This window comes from Papilio xuthus, unplaced genomic scaffold (genome assembly GCF_000836235.2).
Source record: "Papilio xuthus unplaced genomic scaffold, Pxut_1.1 DF825858.1, whole genome shotgun sequence".
Classification (NCBI taxonomy): domain Eukaryota; kingdom Metazoa; phylum Arthropoda; class Insecta; order Lepidoptera; family Papilionidae; genus Papilio; species Papilio xuthus.
Window position 1 is genome coordinate 95,324 of NW_013532791.1, and position 25,459 is coordinate 120,782.

Sequence of the window (25,459 nt, forward strand, 5' to 3'; positions counted from 1 at the left end):
GGTTGCGGCTGGGATTGCGGTTGCGGCGGGCCGTGCGGCGACAGTTCCAGGCGGTCGTCGCTCAGATGCAGATGTTCGCGGTTGCGGTGCCGGCTCAGAGCTGGCAATATTCTGTAATAGATTAACAGTTAAGATTTTTTTAATATATCATAGTATGCCGGGCTCTAAATACTTTTCAAGTGCACTCAATCAGCCTTTTAACATGTTTATATTTATTTAACTATTTACTTAAGATGAAAAAAAGCTTTTTTTGTATTCATATACGTGCGTAGTCCATACGTAGAAGACAGCAAACATGAAATAATAATCATATTTTTGATATTCCTCACCTATTCCTTGTGAGTGTCTCGAGGTCGGATGTGGAGGCGGAGAGCGGTGGTGCGCGGTGAGGTCTCGGGGGGCGGAGTCCTGCGCAGACGTCCGCCGCGCCCGCCGCCCCGCCCGCCAGCTGCGAGCTCGACCCGAAGCCCCGCCTCCAGCCGCGCACCTCACCGCCCACTAGCGCACCTATACACGTACACACATTTTTTTACAAGATTGAAGAACAAGACATATAAAAGACGTTAGATTTACTATATCAAGGTCAAAACTGAAAGCTTTAAGTAGGTGGCGCTAGTGTCAAGAGAGCTGTCATCTGTCAAATTTTATACTTAATTGTAGACTAGGTTACCGTATTTAGGCGCGGGTATGGGCGCGAGTGTGGGCGTGTAGTGTGAGTCACGGCGGCAGTCGTCGCCCTCCGCGCCCTCCTCCAGTATGGCTGCCTCCTCCTCCGCCTCGCGACCCTTCACCAGTATCGAGCCCGCCAGAGTGTCGGGCAGTTTGAATCTGAGTGTACATAGAAATATAATTGTAGCTTTCCACTGCTGTGATACGTATTATTGTCTCCGTAGTGATAAAAAGAGTGAATATTTTAAAATGAGTGTCGAAGTACTTAATTTCTGCGTCAATAAAATTTTAGTTAAGATAATTAAAAAAAAAATAGTACTTGATAAGTCAGTGTTAGCAAATATTTTATTTTTTATTGAATTTTCCTATTTGTGTGTGTTTCTAGCGTGTAGTGTACGTAGCAATCTTACTAATATTTTAAATAGGAATGTCGAGCTAGATGGAAGTTTGTTAGAAAACGGATTTTGATGAAATTTGGCACAGATGTAGAAGACAGAAGAAGATAGACCTGTCAGTGTCGGGCAGCGTGTCAGCGAGGGAGTGGTTGGAGTGTGCGCGCGCGCCGATGGGCGGCAGCAGCGTGTAGCGGTCCGCGTAGGCGCACTCGCACTCGTAGCGCTTGTAGCACTCGTAGCCGCTACACCTGAGGTACGCCTCGCAGGACGTGTCCTCCAGTAGGCTCGCCACAGACAGACTCTCCTCGCTTCTTGTCTTTTGTATATCCACTTGGTCACCTGCATCAAGTCGTAAACTAATATTATAAATGCAAATGTTTGGGTGTTTGGTTATAAATGCAAAATGGGTTTCTCAAGAATGGCTGCAAGAATCTCAGTGAAATTGGGCATATCTGTAGAACATAGTCTACTAAGTATTTTTAATCCTATGCAGACGCAGTCGCGGGCAAAAGCTAGTAGCATATAAAACACGATGTTAAGTTTTAATTATGAGAAACACTACTAGCAATTTATACCAGAGCACTCTGTAGACAAGACACTACAAAAAAAACTGCATATGACTTATTACTAAGAGAAATTTAAAAAAAAAACTATGTATGACGTCATAACTGACCTGATCTGTGCGGGTTGCGCCTCCTGTGCAGGGAGAGGGACTCCATGCGGCGGCGCAGGTCCAGCATCTTGCCCATCGTCACCGCGTTCTCAGGCAGCGCGCCCTCCGCCCCCGCACCCGCCCCCGCCACACCCCCCGCACCAACACTCGCGCACTCGTCGTCCTCGTGCTCCACCAGGTGCGACAGGGACGACGAATCTGTATACAAACAATTGCTGTGTGTTAGACAGAGATAGAGTTATCTATTTACAGATATAGATTAAGTGCTAGGATTGTTATACTTTAAATTTTACAGATTTAATCGTGATAAATTAAAAGAATGCGAGAATCAATGTAATCAACATATAAAATATGTTAAAATGTTAAGTAAAACATTAGTTTTTAATGCCATCGTTAAATTGATTGGTCGTGCAATTGCCCTGATTTACATCCAAGTAAGGTAAAATCAAATTAAGTAGAAAAAAAATCATTCAAAAATTAAAAAATAAAATGTTTCGATTTTCAATTGTTTTTTTTTATATTTATATATACGTACAATTACTTGGATATTATTGTCATGTATGAGGCAGGTTTTAGTGTGAAGTTTATATGTTTGTCATCAGAGTACTATAATGTCAGCAAGTATGTCTTCTTACATTTAGCATGGTCCAGGGGCGAGAAGGTGCCATCTCTATTCTCGCGCATGCGTACCATGTTGACTCGCTCGCCATCACGGAACACTAGCACTGCCACCTTACACTCCCCCCCACCACTGCCACCCTCACTGCTCCACTCTATGTCATCTCTATACAGAAATACAAAATTACAATTAAATAAATTATAAAAGATTGATTAAATTAGTTAATCTTGGCAAGTATTGTACGTCCAAAGCTATTATTATTTTATAGGCTTACATTCTCTATTTGTGAGTTAAATCTAGGCAATACAGAATACAACCATAAATATTCCATAGATTAAAATAGGAGTCAAGGAAATAAAACTTAAATTATTGCATTATTGTTGCAACATGTAAGTATTGATCAGTTCAAAAAAAATTAATTGAGAACTTCAAACCAAAAGTGGAATTGTATTCTGAATGCTTTTTAAAATTATAGAATTTAGGATAAATAAATCCTTGCGGTACCTGTCCACTGTAGGTATCTCGGGTGGCGGAGGCCTACGCGTAGTGACTGGTCCGCCGCGGAGCGCCAGCACGAGGCGAAGACGTGCACCCGCCGCCACACCATGGTCACGTAATGACGCACCATCAGCCAACTCACGTAGGTTGTACACCAAGTGCTGCTGGGATACTGGGATGCCTAGAATAGATATATAATATATATTAATGTAGATTTATATGTGATACTGATTACCATTGATAGATGAAGGTGTCTCCAGAACAGTTGAATGAAACTCGGTGAAATTTGGTAGAACATAGTCTGGAAGAAAATATAAGCTAGTAATAATATTTTTGTCAATTCTGTGCAGACAGAGTTGCGGGCGACAGCTAGTTTATCATAAACACACTTATTTAAATAAATATTACTATATGTTTTGTATACCTTGTTTTCCAATAAACATAATAACATTATTATCATTCTTAAAACATATAAAAGACAAATATAGTAAAGCAGGAAATAGGCAATAGTTGGCATAGTAAAATAAACACAAGTGCTGTAACAGTATGACAATGAATCACAAGGTTGGAACAAGGCCAGGAGAAAACAACTGCCATATTATATAAAAAAAACAAAAACATATATTGACGTAATTAGAAATTGCATCATTTTTACATGCAATAGAAGAAATGACCTAAAAATGTTGACTCCATAAATCCAGGATACTTGGTTTGCAAGGTCTTTATAGGCCATAGCCTTGACAAGACCTTGAAAAGCTATTTCTAATGTTGTACATTTTTATTCAATGTTTAGTTTTTTTTAATTGAAGATATTATCATAGTAGTAGGACACATTCATATGTATCAAAAACCCATATATTTGTCCAAAAATAGGTATATTTTTAACTAGTTCAAGCTAAACATATATGTGATATTTTATTTTCATTCATTTGTTTAATATCCTTGAAGACAATCAAATAAATCATTATAATATTGTTCAAACATTCTTAATCATTTCAAACATTAGTAGATATTTACATATTTAACAATGAATCACTGAGAGATGTAACATAACAAAATATAAGGAATAAGTAACAGAAACTCAAATTTATAAAATCCAAAACAAGTTCCATAACATGTGTAAAATCATATCTCTTTTTGTTATATACAGTTGAACCTGGATATGTATGTATTGGAAAAGGGAGAAACAAGAGTCATTTTCCGATTCTGATGAAAAACCTCCATAAGTTAGAAATTTGGCATATAGACAAACCTCTAGATGCATAAAATTGGCATATCAAGATAGACTTAGGTGGAAAGTTGTAGACCAAGCCAAGACCCACAAAAGGATGTAAGAGATAAAAATATTGCAGTTCCTTAAACTGACAAATCAAGGTTCTGTGTCTAAACACAGAACCTTGATTTGTCAGTTGATTGATTATTATATGATTATGATGATTACTATAAGCTCCCATTGACTAATCAATGGGAGCTTATAGTAATCATTTTGAACACAATTTTTATATTTTGTTTGTTACCTTATATTAAAGATGTTGAGAATGTGAACAGTAATTGGATGGAGATATTAATCCTGTCAGATACCTTAGAAAAACTGAATGATCATGCCCATGTTACATAAAATGAATTTTTACAACCTTTATACCCTGAGGGCAGTATTATGTAAATTAATTAATATTAATATAGTAAAAGCACCCAGTAAATAATGTGTAAGTATGCATAGACATTTGAATGTAGAAGAAGCAATATACATATATATGTATGTGTTTGTTGTTGTTAGTTTGTACTGGAACACCCTTATAATATGTTGTCTCTTTTCTTGAGGAGGTGAGAGGGACAGTTTTATACAGATTTACAGGTGTGTCAGTTGTGGAGATTTACTGAATTTTGATGTGTTTTTCAATTAGGAATATCAAATATTTAAAATAATTGTAATTTGTCCATATTCATGGTATAAAGTAAACATGTCTAATAGAAGAAGAAAGTAGAAAGCGTTAGAAAAATCAACTTTTGCGAACTAAAATATTAATCCAATAAGTGATGTGTAAAATTATTATCACATGTTTGACATTTTGTAGGACAGATTTATTATGCATATGACTCACATGTTATTATCTATAGATCAGTTGTATTTGGCCAATAGTCACCAATTAACAGGGTTCAATTAAGAATTTGGTCAAACGAATCGATGTCATCCAAAGTTCAATGTTAAATGACACATTCTAACTAAAAGAGGTAAAGAAATAAAAGAGTTGTGTAACAGATGCTGATCTTACCTTCCACTCGAAATATCTTCGATTTTATAGCAAATATAGTGTCAGAAGGTGACACTGTCATTTCGAAAGCCGTTCCTGTAAGGGTCTCAACCAATACCTCCATAGTGGGCTGACTTGGACCATCCTCTTGGAAACCTTTCGATCTATTAGACAGTCTCTCCGGGTATCCATGTTGTGACATTTCACACGCGGTACACAACCGAATCTATCTACGCAACATTGTAATTCCGAGAAATGTATACCACTTAAATTATGATAAAATATATAGGCACAATTCTTGAACAATCACTTGATGACGACGTAAACATGTGTTTGTTCGTTGTTAAGTGGTAACATCAAACTTTATAATCGATGGAACACAAAGGAAATTTAAAAAGAACTTTAAACAATTATATTAAACAAAAAAATAATATTACACAAACAACGATTGAACTGAATGTATGAAATGTAAGAAAGAATAAGAACTTTTTTGCACAGAGCACAGATAGCAAAAATTTTAATGTTGTCCTAAAATGTCAAACAGATACAGAAATGAAATGAGTGAATGACGTTGTAGACATAGACAAGGTTTTGTTTTTTGTTGTTGGTTTTAAAATTCTTGTATAGTAAAAAATCATGCAAAATTTCTATGTTTACTTGACTTTTAAAAAATATGAAAATACTCATCGGGTTAGTGGATCGTAATGAAATTGTTTTATGATCCGTGTCTTCAATATTTTTCTGTGCTGTCGAGGACAGAGTATGAAATCGGAAATCAACTATCATTCACCTTTACATTCACTGTTGTCTATGGTAATAGTTTCTTTTCCGTCGTTCTTCGTTTACAGTAAAGGAGGTTAGAAATATGGTGCGTAATATTTTCTTAAAAATAAAGTATTAAATGAATATAAAGTGAATTTAAATTATTACAATAACAAACAAAGTGTTCCTATAATAGCCTGTAAACTTATTATGGTATCAGACAACAGAGAGGTCTGAGTTGGTCATGGCGGCACGGCTTGAACATGTGGCCTCAAAGTGTAATTCTGGTTACAGACTCGCAAACGCCGCAATGGAGGACGCGCCAAGCACGGCCGTGGCCACGTTAAGGCCGTAAGGTGCACAAACTGCGCGCGATGCGTGCCTAAAGACAAAGCCATCAAGAAATTCGTGATCAGGAACATTGTTGAGGCGGCTGCCGTCAGAGATATCAATGAAGCTTCAGTTTATACTTGTAAGTAAAACAATACACAAGTTTTTTTTAGTTTTGTATTAAAAATCAGTGATCACTGTGATGTACCTGTCAGAAGCAAGTGATAAAGGTTATCCATAACAAGCTTTTCTAACCTTAGATTCTCACTGTTGAAACTTCCTCTTGTAGAAATAGCAATATATAGACAGTAGGAGTGTTATGAAGCCTGTAATCAGCTTTGCCACTATATAATCAATCCACATCTATTTAAAACTGCTATATGTTAAGCTACAATAAAGATTGATAAGGAAATGCACAATTGGAAATATAAAATGCTACAATTCTTCTTATAATCACACTTTATCCCCTATTGATCAATGTCATATATAAAATATCCCACTAATAATGCAATAATTAGTGCTATGATCCAAGTACTAATTACAGATGTCACCAATGACACAGATTTTGGAAATACTTATGCGTCTTTTCAAAAATTTTATACCTTGTGCATTGTTATACTTAAAATTGTGTTTTGTGCAATGACTTGTATATTGTTTCAAATCACCGAGATAAATAGATTGATACAATATAGTTAATTTTTATCTGTCTTCAGCATTCCAGCTCCCCAAGCTGTACGCCAAGCTGCACTACTGCGTGTCATGCGCTATCCACAGTAAAGTGGTACGTAACAGGTCCAAGAAGGACAGGCGCATCCGTACACCGCCCAAGAGCACCTTCCCTAGGGATATGCAGCGCCCGCAGAATGTGCAGAGAAAGTGATTTACTTTAATTAATAAAAATATAAAAACTTAAAATGGATTTTTATTTTGTTACTTCAAGGTATATAGTTATATTTTTGAGTATCAATGCAATGAATAATCTAGATGACAATGCCGAATAATGACATAAATTATAGTCATTCATAACACAGATATATTAGAAAACAAAACTGAACCAGAAAATCACCTGCGGGACTAGACAAAGAGTATTCGCTCCGATGCGATTCCATAAAATATTTCAAAAATGTATGAAACTGATGTGTGACAATCACATGACGTCAAAATTGTTTGTTAATTTATAAAGTTCGTTATGGAATCGCTTTGGAGCGAATGCACTTTGTCTAGCCCTTCTGTGTAAGTTAAGTTTTTTATGTAGCAGGTGTAAAGTATACCAAAAGCCTGGTACTAATTTTGATATAATTGACAATATGAAGACGATTATCACGAAGATTCGTGCTAGCCCATTGTTATTGGTAAATTTTAAATTTGTCCCACTTGATATATGGAAAATTCTAAAATTTTTAAATGAAACGACAACATTGTAACACATTTTTATTAAGTATACTCTAGCATATTACAATTAGATAAGACAAGGATTAGGTTACTTATTAACATTTCCCTGCTTACAAATTAAAAGAAATTGCCAATTAATACATATCTCGTAAAAATATATTTAGTTTTTTAATACATAATCTAAGGTTCCTAGAAGAAAATTTAAGAGACTCAAGTATTCAACACTGTAGTTAACATGTTTCGGAATTAATATATTTTAATTGGGTATTGAAAGAAATAGGTTCCATACAGTTTTGAGTGAAAAACAACCTAAACACACAAGTAATGAGCTATCATAATTTTTACCTTAATTTCTACTACTTGCATTTATAAAGTGCATCAGTATGTTAAAATATTAATCAGAACAAAGGTCGTTTCACGGACTTTACAATTTTTTTTTCTCGAAAATATATAAGTATATGTAGATAAGAAAAAAAAATGTAAATTTCAAATTGCATTAGAATACATTGAAATCAGTTAAATGGCACGTAAGAGTAAATAATTCTGTGAAAAGAATGCAAAAAAAGTTCTCAATATTACCATACTAAGTAACTAAGCATCAAGACATAGACAAGACAAGCTTTTGCATTGAAATATTTTCAATTAATTAATAAAAAAAAGTTTAAACATCTTATTGGTCTCCTTTAAAATGGACTAAAATAAAATTTGATATTACCCAATCAATATTTGCCATATTCAATGTTAAAAGTATAAAGATAATTGCATAAATTCTATTTTACATTTTTTTTAATGTTATACATTAACTATAGATAAAATATTACAAGACAAGAGGCCAAAATCTACAAAACATTGAATATATTATCATGGTCCTTTGATTTTGTATATAGTCTGTGGTAGCTTGGCCATTGTCGGTTTGTCCACAGATTCTAAAGCATGTTTCAGATTCTTTTCAAACACCTTCTTAGCATCACAGAAACCTTGCTTTGTTTTGCCGAAGGAGTTGGGACCAGCCGATGTTGGTGTTTCCCTGTATACAGAAATATTAACTATGTTAAAAGTTTTAACAATGTAAGTTATATATAATATGAAAATGAATATTACCGTGAGGTAAATTAAGCAGTGTACAATAAGGTGAAGTTAACCTATAGTGGCTATTTAACAACTCAGTGCATTGCTGAGTACAGTAGAATCACAACAGTACGGCACTATTAAAAACCAGAGGGTGTCAGACAACTGAAGACATTACAAGGCAAATAGTGCGAAGAAGGGTTTTAAAGCAGGTCACATTTACCTCCCAATATTTCTCATCCTCATGCGCGCCTCCGCTGGCATTTCTTCAGGTTCCTCATCTTCATCATCAGCGTTGAACACTGATGCAACCGAAGGTTTTGCATTTACGGAAGCCTTGGAGGGCATGCCCAGAGTCATTTTGATGGGAGCTTTAGGTTTGGTGAAGCCAATGGAGATCTTGCTAATGCGAGGTGGAGGTGGTGGTGCAGGTACTTCCTCATCAGACTCTTCCCATTTGTCTACAGGACTTTTTTTATCTGAAATTCAACATACAGGTGCAACTTCTTGAGATTTTTGTTGATGCTAGAAATAATTAGAGGATAAAAGGATTGATTAGTAGGCATGGTCAAATGCCTCTCAAATAATACTAAAGCTAACATAAGTTTGGTATATGGAAGAAGTTTATATTGGATTGATATAAATTTAGAAATAATACAAACTATTATTGTATTACAAGATAACGCTCTTTTATCGTCTCTTACCTCTATATTCCCGGCTTCTTGAATCTTCCCTTGAATCCCATCGTCTGGTGTGGGGTGAACTCCGCTTTGGAGATCGGGACCGGGACCTCGACCGCCGCCTCTCCCTGCCCGGTCTAGAATCATCACGCGCAGATCGAGTTGACCCTGCCAATGCGAAAACACTGGCAAAGATAAATAAAATATATGCATTTTAGTAAAAACATCTAATGAATAGTGAATAAGTTCTTTTTCTCTTTAGTACAAATTAAAGGGGACCTTACGAAATACATTCGAATACCTTTGTTGATGCGATCACCCATTTTGTTCTTTTGATATAAACCGTTCTCGTTTTATTTATTAATAAACTGTTCTAAGTAAACATTTCTCACTGTGAGGCAAATAAAAATTACACGATATTGGAAAGAACTTGAAAAGTCTATCCAAAACCAAAATGTAAACGTCAAAGAAATGTCAACTCCATCTTTAATTTTAAAAAAAGATCAGGAAGGCCTACAGACGATAGCAGATGGCATCATGGCACATGTGCTGCTTAATATTAATCAACTTTTCATCAATTTAATTTTTATTAATTTATAATAAGAAATACTCATGTCATAATAAAAAAAATTATGAACTATAAAAATATTGCCGATAATTTTATTAATTTTAATTGTGTATTGACAATGACGGCTCAGCTGTTTCAAAATACATTTTGACGTTTGAAATGGTTTTAGGTTAAGTTATACCTATTTACGTCTTTTTATTAATTAATCTAAGAATATGTTTTCTTTCCGATGGGCCAAAAGTTTTAAAAAGCAATATCTTCATCCGTCTTACATCTGCAGATGTAACTCTAACAAATCTCGACTGGACTTAAAAGAAAAGTTAAAAAAAGGGCCTGATTTGAAAGATTTCATTCTTGCCTCTTCTGGAATTAAGGAACCCATAAATTTAGATCCCCCAGAAATACCTTACTTATCAAATGATCATAAAACGGAGTCGAGAAAAGTTTTCTTTGATGTGTACGGTTGCCAGATGAATCTAAATGATACTGAAATTGTATGGTCTATTTTAAAGAAAAGTGGATTCGAGAAGACGGAACTGGAGGAGGAAGCTGATATATTCTTGGTTATGACGTGCGCAGTCCGAGAAGGTGCAGAGAGCAAGATTTGGCATCGTTTGGATCATTTGCGAGGATTCAAAAGACGACGTGCGATTTCAAAAAATAAAAACAAGCCTGTTAAAATTGGGATATTGGGATGTATGGCGGAGCGACTGAAAGAAAAGTTAATTGAGAAGGAAAAAGCTGTAGATGTTGGTAAATTTATAAAAGAATTTTTGGTTATATTAAGATATTATTTGATAATACTACACTAACTACTCATAATTGTAAATAAGCCCTAAATGACATTATAACACAAAAAGAATTACGTTATTTTGTGTCATTGTTATTGGACATAATTTTATTTAAAAGTTTATAATAACATCAAATATAGTATGCAATCATGAAATAAAACTTGTATGTAATTATTAACAGTTGCGGGACCTGACAGTTACCGAGACTTGCCCAGGTTACTGGCACTAACAGAGAGCGGGCAGACTGCTGTCAATGTGTTGTTATCACTGGATGAAACCTACGCAGATGTTATGCCAGTCAGCTTAAACCAGAATAATGTGTCAGCATTTGTGTGAGTTTTATTTGGTAATATTAAAGCTTTGGTGAAGATATAGTCTGCCTTTTGTATCTAGGAGCAGAGGATATGGGTATTAGTACCTCAAATTACAGAATACAGTTGAACCACGATAAGTGAGAAACCTCTATAATAGAGAGTCATTGTCTGGACCCAACTAATAATCTTTAAAAGCAAGATAAAATATATCAGTCCCATGGACTTTGGTTTATCTTGGTTTGACTGTATACTAATTTAAAATTATTCAATTTTGCCACTGAGATGGTAGCAGATGAGATATAATAAATACTTGAAGATTTCTTTAGTTAAACATAAAACAAATTGGATGATATTTTGACTTTACGTTAAAATGTTACTGTGACATATTGTTAATTGTTACGTAAACAGCTTAAGAGTAGATTTTTAATCACTCAAATCACTCTGATGGTGGCTATTGTTTTGTTCAGATCAATAATGCGTGGCTGTGACAACATGTGTACTTACTGCATAGTGCCATTCACAAGAGGTCGGGAGAGGTCAAGACCTGTTACATCTCTGTTAGAAGAGGTTAGACATTTGGCGGGAAGAGGTGTGAAAGAGGTCACTTTATTGGGTCAGAATGTCAATAGTTACAGAGATGTGACTGAACAATCGGAGCCTTCTGCTACACAATTAGCTAAAGGTAAAGTTTTTTTTTTAAATCGTGTATATAAAATTCTCATGTCACAATGTTAGTTTCCATACTCCTCTGAAACAACTTGACAATTTTTTTGAAATTATATGTATGTGTTTATTCAATAGCTCTAAAAATCAGCTACTATTTACTTTTTAATCCCGTGCGGACAGAGTCGAAGCGACAGCTAGTGATATATGAGAAATTCTTGTGGTAAATGTATGTGCATGATAAATTGTGAAATTAAAAAATAACTATATGAAACTAGCTGTCGCCTTCGACTCCGTTCGCGCGTAATATAACAAATGTTTAATAAGTAGCCTATGTGTTATTCCAGGCTATGTTATATATCTGTGCCAAATATCATCAAGATCGTTTCTGGAGATACATCCTAACAAACATCCATACGTTTAAACATTGTCATTTATAATATTAGTAAGACAGCTATGTGAAGTTTGTTTTTTATTTTGATTATTGTCTCTTGGTAGTTGAGATTAGTTGAGGTTAAAAATGACACCGAGTGAACTTAAAATAATTTTAGTATTTAAAAATTTACTTTATTGTTTCAGGATTCAAGACGGTATACAAGAGTAAAAAAGGTGGTCTAAGATTTGCAGATCTATTAGACAAGGTGTCGGCTATTGATCCTGAAATGAGAATAAGATTCACAGCTGCACATCCTAAAGATTTCCCTGACGAGGTATGTATTTAAAAATTACATACAAACTGGATGAATCATCATCATCAGTAGACTATACATCTACATCATGAGGGGCTCGGAGCTTACCATAAGTTAGGGGTGGATTAGGCCATAGTCAACCATGCTGGCCCAGTGCAGGTTGACATGTATCTTTAAATTTCTTTTCAGAAGTGTCCAGGTTGCATCACAATGTTTCCCTTCACCATAAGAATTTTTGAATGGAGTTTGATAAAAAATAAAATTAATGTTACGAAAGCTATTACTTACCAGATTAAAATAGGTAGATGAATTAAATATTAAATCCCTTATTTTTCTACTTGTGATTTTTTATTTATTTAACACACTAATGACTGTAAATAAAATGAGTTATATAAATTTATCTTTGTGTTCTAGGTGTTAGAAGTGATATCGGAGCGAGCTAACATTTGCAAGCTGCTGCACTTACCTGCACAGTCGGGGTCCAGCTCGGTGCTGGAGCGGATGAGGCGAGGATACACGCGCGAGGCATATTTGGAACTTGTGGAGACAGTTAAAGCAAAGATACCTGCTGGTAACTTTCTCATTTTTGGCTTACCCACTGTTTTCTTAATACTATACTTTGTATTTCATAACTAGATGTCCGCGACTCCGTCTACGTACAACAACCGTAAGTAGCCTATAGGTTCTTTCAGGCTATGTTCTACATCTATGCCACATATCAGCGAGATACATGCAGACATTCTGGTGAAACATGGATAGAAGGTATCTTAAATTTGGCATACATGTTAACTCGAAACTGGAAGAACATGTGACAGATGAGAATCTAACCTTAATTAATACATAGGTTACTAAGTTTTTTTTAACGCGCGGACGGATTCGACGTGAACAGCTGGTTTATGAATAAGTCACCTCTCATCGTGTCTTATCTATATAAAAACTCTTATATATTTTACAAATATATGAAAAAAGGATATTTGAAGAATTAAATTGTAACACAATACTGTTGTTTCAGTGGGTCTGTCCACAGACATGATATGTGGCTTCTGTGGTGAGACGGAGGAGGAATTTCAAGAAACATTGTCATTGATGGAAATAGTCGATTATAACATAGCGTTTCTATTCCCTTACAGTATGCGAGAGGTGAGTTTATATGTTAGATTATATACATTTATCTCATCATCAGCTCACAATACGTCCCCACCGAGGGGCTCGGAGCCTACCCTAAGTTACGGGTGACTAGGCCATAGTCAACACGCTGGCCAAGTGCGGGTTGGTTGACTTCACACATATCTTTGAATTTCTTCTCAGATATGTGCAGGTTGCATCACGATGTTTTCCTTCACCGTAAGAACGTCGGATAAATGTACATATGTAAATCGGAAATCGAAAAACACATTGATACATGGCGGGATTCGAACCCAGGACCTGCAGTTTGCAAGTCAAGTGCTTGACCCCTGAGCCACCGACGCTACTACATTTATCTACCTAGATATTTTTACACTTGAAAGTAGTGATTGTCCTGCTCGAAGGACCTTTTTCAACACGTTTAAAAATAAATCCATTATGTCTGTTATTTTTAACCTATTAAAATGAATAGCAATGGCTGAAAATTACTTCTCATGGTATCGTAAACATATCTTTATAAAATTATTTCAAATTAAATAATTTTTTTTTGGTATAGAAAACTGCAGCATATCGTCGTTATAAAGACGATGTACCGGACGAAGTGAAAAAGGACAGACATAATAGAATGTTGGAAATTTACAGAAGAAAATGTCAAGCATTAAACGAAGCAGAGATTGGCAATATCCATTTAGTACTAATTGAGGGTACTTTGAAAAAGACAGGTCAAATAATGGGTAGAAATGAAATTTATGTCAAAGTTGTGTTTGATCAAGAAAGTATTTTAACAGAGGATGGTGGAAAACGTTTAGTTAAACCTGGAGATTATGTTGCGGTTAAAATAACAGCGGCCAGATCATCCGTGATGACCGGAGTCCCTTTATATCATACTAGTATACGTGACTTTTATAAGGAAGTGAGTTGGAGTGAACGATATTTGAGAAACCATAGAGTAAATGAATGAATGAAATACGCAATTTGACATTTCATTCAATAAAATCAAAATTAGATTTTTATAAATATTATTTTCATTAAATTGTTATTATGTATGTTTTTTTAGTTAAGTAAGATTAAATGTTTATTTAAATACATTTTTTATTTACGTCATAAAAAGGGGTTAAAAGTTTAAGGTTAAATTAAGTCTCTTTGTGCTTGGTGACACATCAAAAGTGCGTTTAATTAAAATCAGTACAAACCTTTATCAAATAAACACAATAAATATAAAACTACATACAAATACAATAATTATTATCTTAATTCAGGATTATATTATTAACAAGCACTTTTTACATTTTTACACATAATCATTTATTTAATAAGGCAACCCTTAATTTTAATTTATATATTAATTTTTAATCTATTATTCTTGATACATGGCAACAATACATTCATTTGTACTTTAAAAAAAATGTTGATTTTTTTAGTGCTTGATTTTAATATTTTTTACGCTGTAATAGGAAGTGATTAAGAAAAATAAGATACTTAAACTATGTCATGTAAAGTTTGACTTAGATTTGAAGATATATGAGTATTAACGTTTTTAAACCAAACTAGAAGTGCCAATATGTCCGATGCCCTTTCCAGAAGGTAGTATGTTTACTCTTTGTCCGGAAAGATTATCAGATCCTTCAACATGGCCAGATAAACTCGGTGAAGGTCCTTGAGAGCTTCCGTACACTTTGGTGCTGTACCCAGAGTCATTGTGCGACTCTCTGTCCGTTTGACTCTGAGTTTCCGTTAAATGTGTGTTAATCGCTAAAGATTGCAAACGACTGTGGAGGAGATTATGGTCTGGAGGCGGTTTTCTCGCACCGTGTGGATTGCCTCTAAAGTTCGGATATACTGGTGGACGGTTACCATAGTAACCACCGTGAAAGTGTTCAGTTTGATTGGCAATTTCAATCTCCGTATTTTGGTCTAAATGATCGCCGTACCGATGCGGTATCCGTTCCATTTCCCTCATAATGTGGTCTTGCATCATTGCGTCGAAAACTCCAGTCTGATGGTGATACAGGGGATTTCTGTTACGGCCTTCTATTTGTGTCTGGGGAAGTCCCGGTTCATTGTAATCGTATTGAGACTGACAAGGGTACTGAGTGACTGGATGACTGTCTATTTCCCTGTAAGGCATCTGGTGATTGATCTGTCGGTTAGGAAGCTCATGAAAATATGCGTCTTTTGGTATCATAGGTCTCAGGTCTTCCGCGTGGTAAGGCTTGCTTTGTGGCTGCGCTTGTTGTGGTGCAGGCGAATGGGATTTACTGGACATTGTTTCATAATTAGGCATCGGAAGGGTTTGAAGTAGGTTGGAATTTCTCATGGGTCCCGGTTGATTCGAAGTTCTAATTGGACTATCTTCTTCATCACTGCTTTCAGAGTTGTTACCGTTTTCTTTCGGAGGAGTTTGGAATGTTTTTCTCGTGGGGAATGGTATTAGGTTGTGTAAACTAAATCTTTTGTTCTTTGGAGGTTTTTCTTTTAAAATAGGAGCCGGCCTCTGCGGCTGTTGTGGCATTTTAAGGATGCCAGGATTCGGTTGGGGTTTAGGTTGGACAATAGGAACTTCTTGGAAGTCGGTGGGGGTTTTCTTCGCGAGAGGTATTCTCTCAGGTGAGGTGCATCTCTGTTGGTGTTCTACTTGAGCCACTAATTCTTGAACGGATTTTCTTTGCTCCCTCTCTATAAAATGATCGTCTCTCGGAGGATAATTGATTTGTTTATGTAGCTTTACATAGCCGTCTTGTGATATATCTAACGATTTTGAATTTCTCGATATAACATTTGACATCTCTTTCTCTAACATTACTCGTTTTCTGATATCCTCAGCTGTTCTCTGGAGCACTTGACTTTTCCAGGGAGGTGGTGTTTGGGTGATTTCTTGGTAGTTACTTCTGAGCCTAACGTCACCTTCAGAATCGCTCGCCTTAAAATCTGATTGTCGATTGCTGCTGCCGGGTGATTTAGTAGTAGACGGTTCACTTGGTAATGTGTATCTTTCAGTAATACCTTGTACTTCCATGGAAACTGGTGATTCGGAGGCCATTTTTTTATTTGCTTTAATGTGTACCTCTGCTGTAACATTTTGCAAACGATTATTTTCTTCACAAATGTGATTAGGTCTGTAATTACTCGGACCCGCGTCTAGTTGGTCGCTACTTCGTGAACATTTAAGAAGATGCCTTCGTCTTGGACTTGTAGGGGATCTATTATCTAAGCCTTCTGTACTTTTAGATGTCACCTTACTATCGTTTAACTCTTTGGTATTTTCGAATTGTTCATTGTGTTCATTGAAGTTCTTTATAATTCTATCTACTTTGTTCCAGTCTCCCGAGTTTACGTCTAATAATTCTAAACTTCTCGTCCTCTTAATAGGTGGTATATCTATAGATCCTTTCGGACTAAAATCTAGTTTCCGTGTTCTTTCGGAAGCCCTGAATAGCATTCCTCTTGTGATCCATTGCTCCAAATGTGTATGCCTTTCTTTGCACAGAGCTCTCTCTGCGGCTACAAATTTTGTTAATTCTGATATCTGCCCTTGAGTTTTCATTTCCAAATCTGTTACTTTTTGGTCTAATCTTTCGTGAGCTTTATCAATATGTCGTTTTAAATCTTTCTTGTCTTCGTTTAATTTCTCCTCCATATGCTTAAAGAAGGGAGCACAGTAGCAAGTGTAACCTGCTCCTATCGGACCTTTTTTGATGTTTCCCGCCAAATCCAAAAAGTATTGCTCGCCTTTTTTAAGAGGTTCGGTGGGTAGCGAGCTTAGTTTTGGTTTAGGGAAATATTTAGGGTCGGGGTAATAATGGCAGCCGTATGGAGACCACTGTACGGGTGGCGGTGTCGTTTCGAAGTGCACGTTCTTTTTCTTTTTGTCTTTACCTTTATCTTTCTTTTTGGCATCATCCGGTTCATCAATCGTTCTCTCTTTGCTTTTGTCTCGATGTTTTTCTTTTTTCTTTTGTTGTTTAGCTACTGGTGTGTTCAGTATATTGATTATTTCTTCTAAACCTTTTCTAGTAGCTATGTCTCGTGCGGTTTCGCCCTGATGGTTTCTTAAAGATTTATCGCAGCCTGCTTCTAGCAATATTCTTGTTAGCTTGCGTCTGCCCATCGCCGCCGCGATGTGCAGAGCTGTGTCGCCATTTTTGTTCTGCTCGGAGACCTTGCACTGCGCTGAGATAAGGATGCGCGTGACTCCGGCGTGGCCGTAACGTGCAGCTGTGTGCAGAGACGTATCACCATACTGTAAGAAATAAACAATAACTACAGTAGATATTTTTACATTATATATAATAGAGCGAAACGAGCTTTTTTCTAATAGAAGGATTATATGAATAGTACTGACATTGTTTTGTAAGTCAGGCTGTGCACCCGCGAGTAGTAGTTCCCGGCAGGTCTGGTTGTGTCCGTTCTGGCAGGCAAGGTGCAGCGGTGCAAAGCCGGCCGCGTTGCGCGCGCGCAGCTCTGCCCCGCCCCTCGCGAGTAGCGCCGCGCATCGCGAGTACCCCTTCCACGCCGCCTCGTGCGCTGCTGTGTTGCCATGCTGGAATATTAAGTATTAATAAGAATAGATTTAATTCCATTGACTTAATTATTATGAATCACGTTTATGCATATATCGTAGTGCTCTTTTTATTCAGCCTAGGTTTAATAATATTTAAGCATCACAACTTAAATAATAAAGTAAATTTCGGAATATTATATCTGTTGTAGTCGTAGTTAAAATGATAGCATGGGAAGTGGTAATAATTCCAAACGTTAACTGCATAATGACTGATACTAACCACAAGGTCCTGTTTGTTTGGGTCGGCGCCGTTTTCGAGGAGCACTCGCACGGCTTCCACGTGCCCATCTGCCGCCGCTCGCTGCACACCGCTGCAGCCATTCTGAAAAAAAAACTTCAATTTAATATTCTAACCTATTAAAGTCTGGTAGGAAGGTATACTATGCATATATCATTTTTAATTTCTATGTGTTTCAATATATCATGTCAATTTTACATAAAAACTAGGTACCCTTAAATAATTAAATACTTAATACCCATTATTCAATTTAACATAAGTAGTACTATTTTTTTATATCATAAGGTGGCAAACGAGCGAGCGGGAACCTGAAGTCGCTGAAATAGCAAAATGACAGTTGCCCATAGACATACGCAATTGCATATGCGTTGCCTACCTTTAATCGACGGAGGAGGGGATGCACAGAAAGAAAACATCTTCCCTTTCCATGCATCCTCTCATTCAGAAAGTCCACTTACATTTCCTAACCTTTCCTTATAAGAAAAAGGGTGGGAAAGAAAAGATGATTAAATTAGGCCTCCGGGACGCACACTCATCAGACGAACCGCGGAATTGCTTCCACTTGACGCCTGTCTTCTGTGTGGTCGTGGTATTTCACCGGGCGAGTCGGGCCAATTGGTGCGAATATGTTAAAGCGGGCTCTAATTGATAAAACGCTTAGTAAGTACGTATGAAACTTCATTAATTGGCAAACCAATAATGTCTCATCATTCTAGCTCTCATCGTCTTAATAGATTATGACAGCCGGTTCCGCATAATATAGTTTTATTAATTGAAAATTAACGATAAGAAATTCAATTAAAATAGATTGATTTATAACATACTGGTCGATACGTTAAAAGTTTGATGGTTTCGTATGTTATATTTCATATATAATGATAGATAAATATAGAATAAATTAATATTTAATAGGGTCAGTTCCATAGATATGATGTTGTTTCTTTTTTAATTTAAACTTTTTTTTCTGTTACACGCATACCTGACATTTTATAATGCTGGTTGAAAATGTTTATTTTTTTATCTGTACCAATAAAACTCTACAAATAAGGTTATAAACAAGTTGGATAGATAAAAAATATCTATCATGTATTTAGATTATGATAATCAATGGTATTTTCTTCTGTAAGGGGCAATCGTAACACAAACGACGTCGCTCGACCGACTGACTAGCCTGTTAAATATTTTACTGCACTCCTTTTAGTGATGTGCTAGGAAAGAGAAATTTTATATCGATAATTGACATTGTCCTTTTTTGTATAATCTATAAGGAGAAAAATAAATGATGAAAACCACGGAACAGGTAAGAATTTTTTTCTTTAACGTAATAAATACACTTATTTTAGCTGTTTTATTATTGAACGTAATTTTTTATCCTATATCTTAACAAAACCCCCAATATGGTGTTAAAACAATGATTAATCAATATCTCGATAAAATTTTTAAAGAAACAACTCTAACGTATAGAGGCAGTTATTTTTTTCTGAAATAACGACGCAATCGAATCGATTGAATGTTTTTGCTTCAACCGTCAGCGGCCAAAATGCTGTTATTATTCTTGTGTAATGTAAGTCAATTATCGTTTACATACAAGTGACATTTAAACAACTAATTGGCATAATATTATGTGCCCAACACCGGGTCTCGACCTGACATAATGGTAGCGTTCGCGCCATTTCTTATTTTATAAAGACTCGTTTGTATGTAACAATTTTTTGTTGCTTGACGCTCAAAAAATTTAATTTAAATGTATTGGCTGATGGAAATACGATAATCTTTTTTGCACTCTAAGGACAATAAACTCTTGGCACGTAAATTTTGGTAGTTTGTTACATAAAAATTCCATGCTTTATTTTACGACTAGAATTAGATTTACATATGAATCTATGTTACACTATACAGTGTGAGGTATATATTAGAAAAGAAAAAAAGCCAGTAAAATAAATGCAAAAAAAAAATATAAGAAAAAAGTTAAATTACGCATTTTGCAGTAGAATTAAAAATTAAATTGTCAATTTTCTGATTTTTTTGTTACGTGTGAAGTGAGTCTAAACGAGTCTTGCACGACTCTGGCCCGTGTTAATATGTGCGACTATAAAAAGTCCAATGGTGCCTTAAACGGTCCCGCGGTGTCACGAAAACTTTGTAAAGAGGTTCCATTTCAGATTAAAAAGTATTAACACACAATAAACTTTTATTTTTTGTTACTTGCTACGTGACTACGGGTTTAAGCAGTAATTGTATACTTTATTCATAAATACTGGTATCACTGTTAAAATATAATACGGACATATTTTTATCAAAGTAAGGTAAAAATTATCGTCTGATTTTTTAAAATTTAAATTTGTTTGGTTAAGGAATGCTTTATACAAATGCAATTCGGCGAGCTACGCTAGTTGTCGTAACTAATGTATAATTTTGAAGTTGCACACTTAATTCAAACAAATTAAAGCACAAAAGAACTGTTATGAATTTTTTAAATTGAAAAGCAAGTTTAACCGTGCGATTCTGAAACCAAAATATACATTTAAAAATTATCATCTCAGTTTTGTCAAATATAATGACAGGGATTTATACAGAAACTTTGGTGTCAGAAACTCACGTTAAATATTAAATATCGATATTTTTCATTCACATCTCTATATAATAAGCTTCTGATGTGCGCCAGCAGTTTGCGGTTGTAATGTTAGCAATTTTATAACCATTTGGGACGGCCGGTTTGTGGTTTAGCAACTTCTGTAATATCACTCGGGATGCGTTTTACGACCTCGTCTAATTATAAGATTACGCACTTCAAAATCGTTACAGGAAACTTTAGTGCGAATAATCAATTTTTCTCTTATGTATATCAAGATGTATGCAGATTTGCTTGTCATAAGGGGCATTTGGCTAGTTATAATTATAATCACAGATGATACAGTACTGTACTAATGTAATCTACTCCATTAAACGAAATATGACCTTTTGTTTCTCAGGCATTTTCAGTCAAATCACTCCACCCGTTCTTGAGTTGTAAAAAGTGTTATTAACACGACATTCTTGTTACGTATAAAATTAAAACAAATACATATATAATTTATAATTCATATGGCACTTTCTTAGGAATGTTGCAGTGAAAAAATTAAATTCTTTATCTTTATCAATTCAAGCATTGTATGCAAATTATAACCTACAAAAGCACACGCGGACATATTGATGTGGAGTTGCTAAACAAAATCATAGCTGTATATAGTCAAAAGGCTATTTAACCACAGTTAGCTTTCAGATTTCTGTCACGAGATATAAGCATTGTCGTACTTTGAAAAATGTTTTTTGAATAAGCCTTTAGGGTGAATGATTTCCCCGGACCACAGATAATATTCGACTTTAGGAGTATGCGGCGTAGAAATAACGAATCTTACAAAAACAAGGGCATAATAGAATTAATTAAATTGAACGCATTAACATATTAGGACACAGTTATCGTGACCGGGGGGATTACTTCAGTCTACGGCAATTGTTAAGCAGACGATGCCTCGAGCGTGCGCCGCCATCTTTGCTAGCCGCAGTGATGTGAATGGAACGATAAAACAACGTGCATCGCCGGCGTCCATCAATGTATCGTTAAAGTAACGAGAATCGATTTTCTGATGATTTCTTTTAAAGAGATATACGTGCAAGTCTGTACAATCAGGATATAAATAGCTTGAACGTTTTATCACATCTTTACTTTTTTCTTTTATACGCATATCGGATAATCTTAAATATATTATGATATGTACATTAATATATTATATTTTAATAGAGACGATCTCAGATTTTAATTCCTAAACATTATTAAACACTCGTTGAACATAACTAGTTCTCTCGTTGAACATAGCAGCAGTTGCTTCCTCTTTTCACGAAAAAAACAATTGGCATTATAATCATAAAGTAGTGTGTCTTCTACTTCTTGTTTATGAAAAAGTTACTTCGTTCGCGCCATTTTTCCCCATCCAATAATCCAACTAATAGACGACGACAATAATTAATCATGACTAAGATTTTTGTTTCTTTTTATAATAAGTGCTATTAAATAGGTAAGATTTTAGTTTATTGATAATTTTCAACATAAAAAGTTTATTCAATAGTGTTGGTTTAGCAGACGTCGTAAAAACTGATAGAATGACCTTTCAGAAGGAAACCCAAATACAAGAATCTTACAGAAAATGGAAGTACACGTGACATTTAAAAAAAACTATAAAGGTTCTTTCTTGAGATAAGCATTAATAATTCTTAATATGTATAATATAAGAGACGATTAACACCTTATTAAAGGTGAGGATATTTATTACAACATAACTCTTGAGTTAGCAGTGTTACAAACGGATAAAGTCGGTAGTGAATTGAGCCATAAAAATCCATCGCAACGCTATTCCGATCCAATTAGTGACGATAAAGCAGGCGTGAAGTTAAGGCAATCAATGCGACAAAGTAAACGATTCGAACAGCCAATTATAAAGAATTTAAACCGCCATAATAAGCAAGCAAAACAGCAATTAGTTACAGTGTGTAAATGATCATAAAATTTTACTTAATAGTGTTAGGAAGAAAATCCGACACTGTACCGGTGTATCGGAGCAACACTAGCATTAACAAATTTATCCCCTCACTAATCAATCTGACACTTGACTTAATAATGTCTGAAAATAAAGAAATATATTTAACTAAAAGTTTCATAGTGTTATTTGAATCGGAGATCACATAATCACAATGGAATTTCGACCAAAATCAAATTACAATTTAACATTTTTATAAGCGTTAACACAAAACTTTTGTTACACTTGTGAAGGAATTTAAAGAAGGCGACGTGTGTACGCCGCCCAGGCAGCATTCCCAAGTAATACGAGGTAATTTTATAACCATTTGGGACAGTCGGGCAACTTTAGAGGCTGTCTGTTTTTATGGCGCTATTTAATTATTGACTTACGGCACATGCTTATATATTTTATCCTATAAAATCAAGTATCATATATTAACAGAATACGATCGTAAAATTTCGAGTTACAGAAGGAAAAATTACAATGTTGATAATAGCGTTTATAGCATAATAGCTGTCGCCCGCGACTCCGTCCGTGCGAAATTTAAAAAAAACTTAATAAGTAGCCTATGTGTTCTTCCGGACTATGTTCTACATCTATGCCGAATTTCAGCGAGATTCATTTAGCTGTTCTGAAGATACCTTCTAACGAAAATCCGTCCATTCATACAAACATTCGCTTATATAATATTAGTAAGGTTATGTATTAAAAATGATTTATGAAAACAGTATCTTCTGGTTTATAAGATTATAAAATAAACAGTATATTCTTGATTCAAGTGCAATTTCTTCGGAAGACAGGGTCATTACGTCATTACTCCATACATCGTCTTTCTATTTTTTATAATGGCAATGTTAATGAATAAAAAACAAAAGTAATTTACTATTACATTGATGTTTAAACCGATGACTTCGCAGTTTACGTGGTTTATTTACTAATTATTGCAATAGTAGAGGAAGACATATAAAATTTAAAAAATTATAGTCCAAGTTAATAAATTTCATCCACAATAAAGATTCCCGCCAAAAGCTAAACATAACCTAAAACATGACACATAGCTTGTTGTAGTGATGTTCCGTTTGTGACCATAAAATAAATTCGGAACGCATCGTGAAACGAGTCAGGTAATTTCGTAATTGGTTCACGTGCAGGCGTCATAAACAATCGAAAGGTTACGTGATTTGCAAAAACCCGAACCGACAATTGATTTAAATACGTAACTGGTTGAACATTAAAGTGCAGTAGTGTTTTTATGCCCAAATCATTGAAATCTTCTTGCTATTGATAAAAAACAAACCACAGCGTAATTAATTAAACTTCATATTTTGTATAGCGTTGTTTTCAAAGATTTTTATCTATATATATGAAACAAAATCACACAGCTTAAAAGGCTTGGTTGATTACATACAAATCGAAATTAATGAAATGTCAAAAATCCCTTACTTTGGAGCCAAATAAACTTTTATTACATCAATATAAGTAATCTGTGGAGATGTCTGCAATCATGGCGGCATGGCATGACGGCGGTTGTGCCGAAAGTAACAAACGCGAATTTCTTTAATGATCCACTCATTGTATGCAAATCGCAAGCCCGTAGAGGAACGGTTTTGTTTTAAACGGGCTCAGTAAATGAATACAAATGTTGTTGTTAATTGTTTGTTAAAGAAGAACCAGAGAACTCAATGTAATTTATTCAGATAGTCCAAGGATGGAGGGTGCGAGTTTTAACAAGTAATAAATTAAATAACAGCATTTCATTAAGAAATAACAGAGTCTTTTCTTCCTGTGAATATAAATTTAATACCTCTTTCAATAATTTAAATATATACTTTTTAATGATATAAAATGTAGATTGTATTATAGATTCTTTTAATGATGATTAATATTAGGCAATTTAATTATATCAAGAAATCCGAATGCAGAGAAGTAGTCTTTATTACAAGATGCATAAAGCGTACAGACATTTTTTTGAAGGCAAAAGCCTTTTACGAAATGCCACAAAGTGACAGTCCACAGACTAAAAAGATTAATTAAAAACAGTAAACCGAAATGGGACATCACTTAATCTCAAATAGCCCACCTAAGCCGAAATGGGGCATATTTAAGAAAATGTCGTTGCCCTTAAATCTTTAGGTGCGTTGCAAGCGGCCGATATGTCCGTGGCCGATACGACGAAAAAAAGGTTACAACTTGAGAACAATCTTTCAAACCGGTCGCTGTAACTGAACTAGTTTTTTAATGATCCCCGCCAGCCTGATATGGGAGTCTCGGTTGCGCCTAGATGACAGCAGATAAAATTTCCGATACCGAATAAATTAATCGCTGACGTTTCGAAACGTAAATATCGCGGCAGCCGGCAGCGCGGGAACGCCATCTTGAATATCTATGTCACGTCTTCACCGTGTCTATTTGTTTTGTTTTAATTTAACGTATTCATGCGCTTTATTTCGGATACTGGATGTTATTATAATATTGCTTCACTAATTTACCAAATACTTAATGTGCTTTCGTTATATTAAAGTTACTGAATAACGATCCTTTATTTTAAAATTGCATTTAAATACAGTTACTTCTCATATCTGTTCTATTTTAGTATCTTTCATTATTACTGAATAG

General features: G+C 35.2%; 5 protein-coding genes across 5 annotated transcripts in view; 2 read left to right on the top strand and 3 right to left on the bottom strand.

Moving 5' to 3' along the window:
• The window catches only part of LOC106125594 (uncharacterized), a 6,355-nt gene extending 763 nt beyond the window's left edge, over window positions 1–5,592 (bottom strand). The window contains exons 1-8 of the mRNA XM_013322865.1: window positions 5,128–5,592; window positions 2,861–3,035; window positions 2,373–2,521; window positions 1,738–1,935; window positions 1,178–1,403; window positions 671–828; window positions 330–507; window positions 7–111 (exon numbers count right to left, since the gene is read on the bottom strand). Coding sequence (XP_013178319.1) covers window positions 7–111; window positions 330–507; window positions 671–828; window positions 1,178–1,403; window positions 1,738–1,935; window positions 2,373–2,521; window positions 2,861–3,035; window positions 5,128–5,308 — 1,370 coding nt within the window. The 5' untranslated portion in view covers window positions 5,309–5,592. The remainder of the gene's footprint in view (window positions 1–6; window positions 112–329; window positions 508–670; window positions 829–1,177; window positions 1,404–1,737; window positions 1,936–2,372; window positions 2,522–2,860; window positions 3,036–5,127) is intronic.
• Window positions 5,593–5,940: 348 nt separating this feature from the next.
• On the top strand, window positions 5,941–7,113 carry RpS26 (ribosomal protein S26). The gene is given in 3 exon segments (NM_001311903.1): window positions 5,941–5,974; window positions 6,163–6,340; window positions 6,912–7,113. Coding segments are annotated over 3 exon segments (348 nt in total). The 5' UTR covers window positions 5,941–5,971; the 3' UTR covers window positions 7,079–7,113.
• A 619-nt stretch (window positions 7,114–7,732) lies between these two features.
• Window positions 7,733–9,814, bottom strand: LOC106125603 (PEST proteolytic signal-containing nuclear protein). Its single transcript, XM_013322873.1, has 4 exons — window positions 9,640–9,814; window positions 9,363–9,506; window positions 8,882–9,137; window positions 7,733–8,617 (listed from the first exon to the last, which is right to left on the bottom strand). Exons 1-4 carry the CDS (start codon window positions 9,659–9,661, stop codon window positions 8,452–8,454), a joined length of 588 nt encoding a protein of 195 aa, XP_013178327.1. The 5' UTR covers window positions 9,662–9,814; the 3' UTR covers window positions 7,733–8,451.
• Window positions 9,815–10,065: 251 nt separating this feature from the next.
• Window positions 10,066–14,496, top strand: LOC106125596 (CDK5 regulatory subunit-associated protein 1). The gene is made up of 7 exons (XM_013322867.1): window positions 10,066–10,659; window positions 10,879–11,029; window positions 11,479–11,693; window positions 12,254–12,384; window positions 12,778–12,934; window positions 13,376–13,503; window positions 14,045–14,496. Exons 1-7 carry the CDS (start codon window positions 10,122–10,124, stop codon window positions 14,447–14,449), a joined length of 1,725 nt encoding a protein of 574 aa, XP_013178321.1. The 5' UTR covers window positions 10,066–10,121; the 3' UTR covers window positions 14,450–14,496.
• A 339-nt stretch (window positions 14,497–14,835) lies between these two features.
• The window catches only part of dgo (ankyrin repeat domain containing protein 6 diego), a 38,279-nt gene continuing 27,655 nt past the window's right edge, over window positions 14,836–25,459 (bottom strand). The window contains exons 4-6 of the mRNA XM_013322900.1: window positions 18,270–18,371; window positions 17,831–18,028; window positions 14,836–17,728 (exon numbers count right to left, since the gene is read on the bottom strand). Of these exons, the coding sequence (XP_013178354.1) occupies window positions 15,026–17,728; window positions 17,831–18,028; window positions 18,270–18,371 (3,003 nt within the window). The 3' untranslated portion in view covers window positions 14,836–15,025. The remainder of the gene's footprint in view (window positions 17,729–17,830; window positions 18,029–18,269; window positions 18,372–25,459) is intronic.

Bases quoted from the DNA above. Each gene is read 5' to 3' on its own strand.
- LOC106125596 (XM_013322867.1), top strand. From the start codon at position 10,122: ATGTTTTCTTTCCGATGGGCCAAAAGTTTTAAAAAGCAATATCTTCAT. The intron at 11,030-11,478 runs GTGAGTTTTATT...TGTTTTGTTCAG, and splicing joins AATAATGTGTCAGCATTTGT to ATCAATAATGCGTGGCTGTG. The intron at 12,385-12,777 runs GTATGTATTTAA...TTTGTGTTCTAG, and splicing joins CTAAAGATTTCCCTGACGAG to GTGTTAGAAGTGATATCGGA.
- LOC106125603 (XM_013322873.1), bottom strand. From the start codon at position 9,661: ATGGGTGATCGCATCAACAAAG. The intron at 9,507-9,639 runs GTATTCGAATGT...TCGCATTGGCAG, and splicing joins GGGTGATCGCATCAACAAAG to GGTCAACTCGATCTGCGCGT. The intron at 8,618-8,881 runs GTAAATGTGACC...TTCTGTATACAG, and splicing joins AGGATGAGAAATATTGGGAG to GGAAACACCAACATCGGCTG.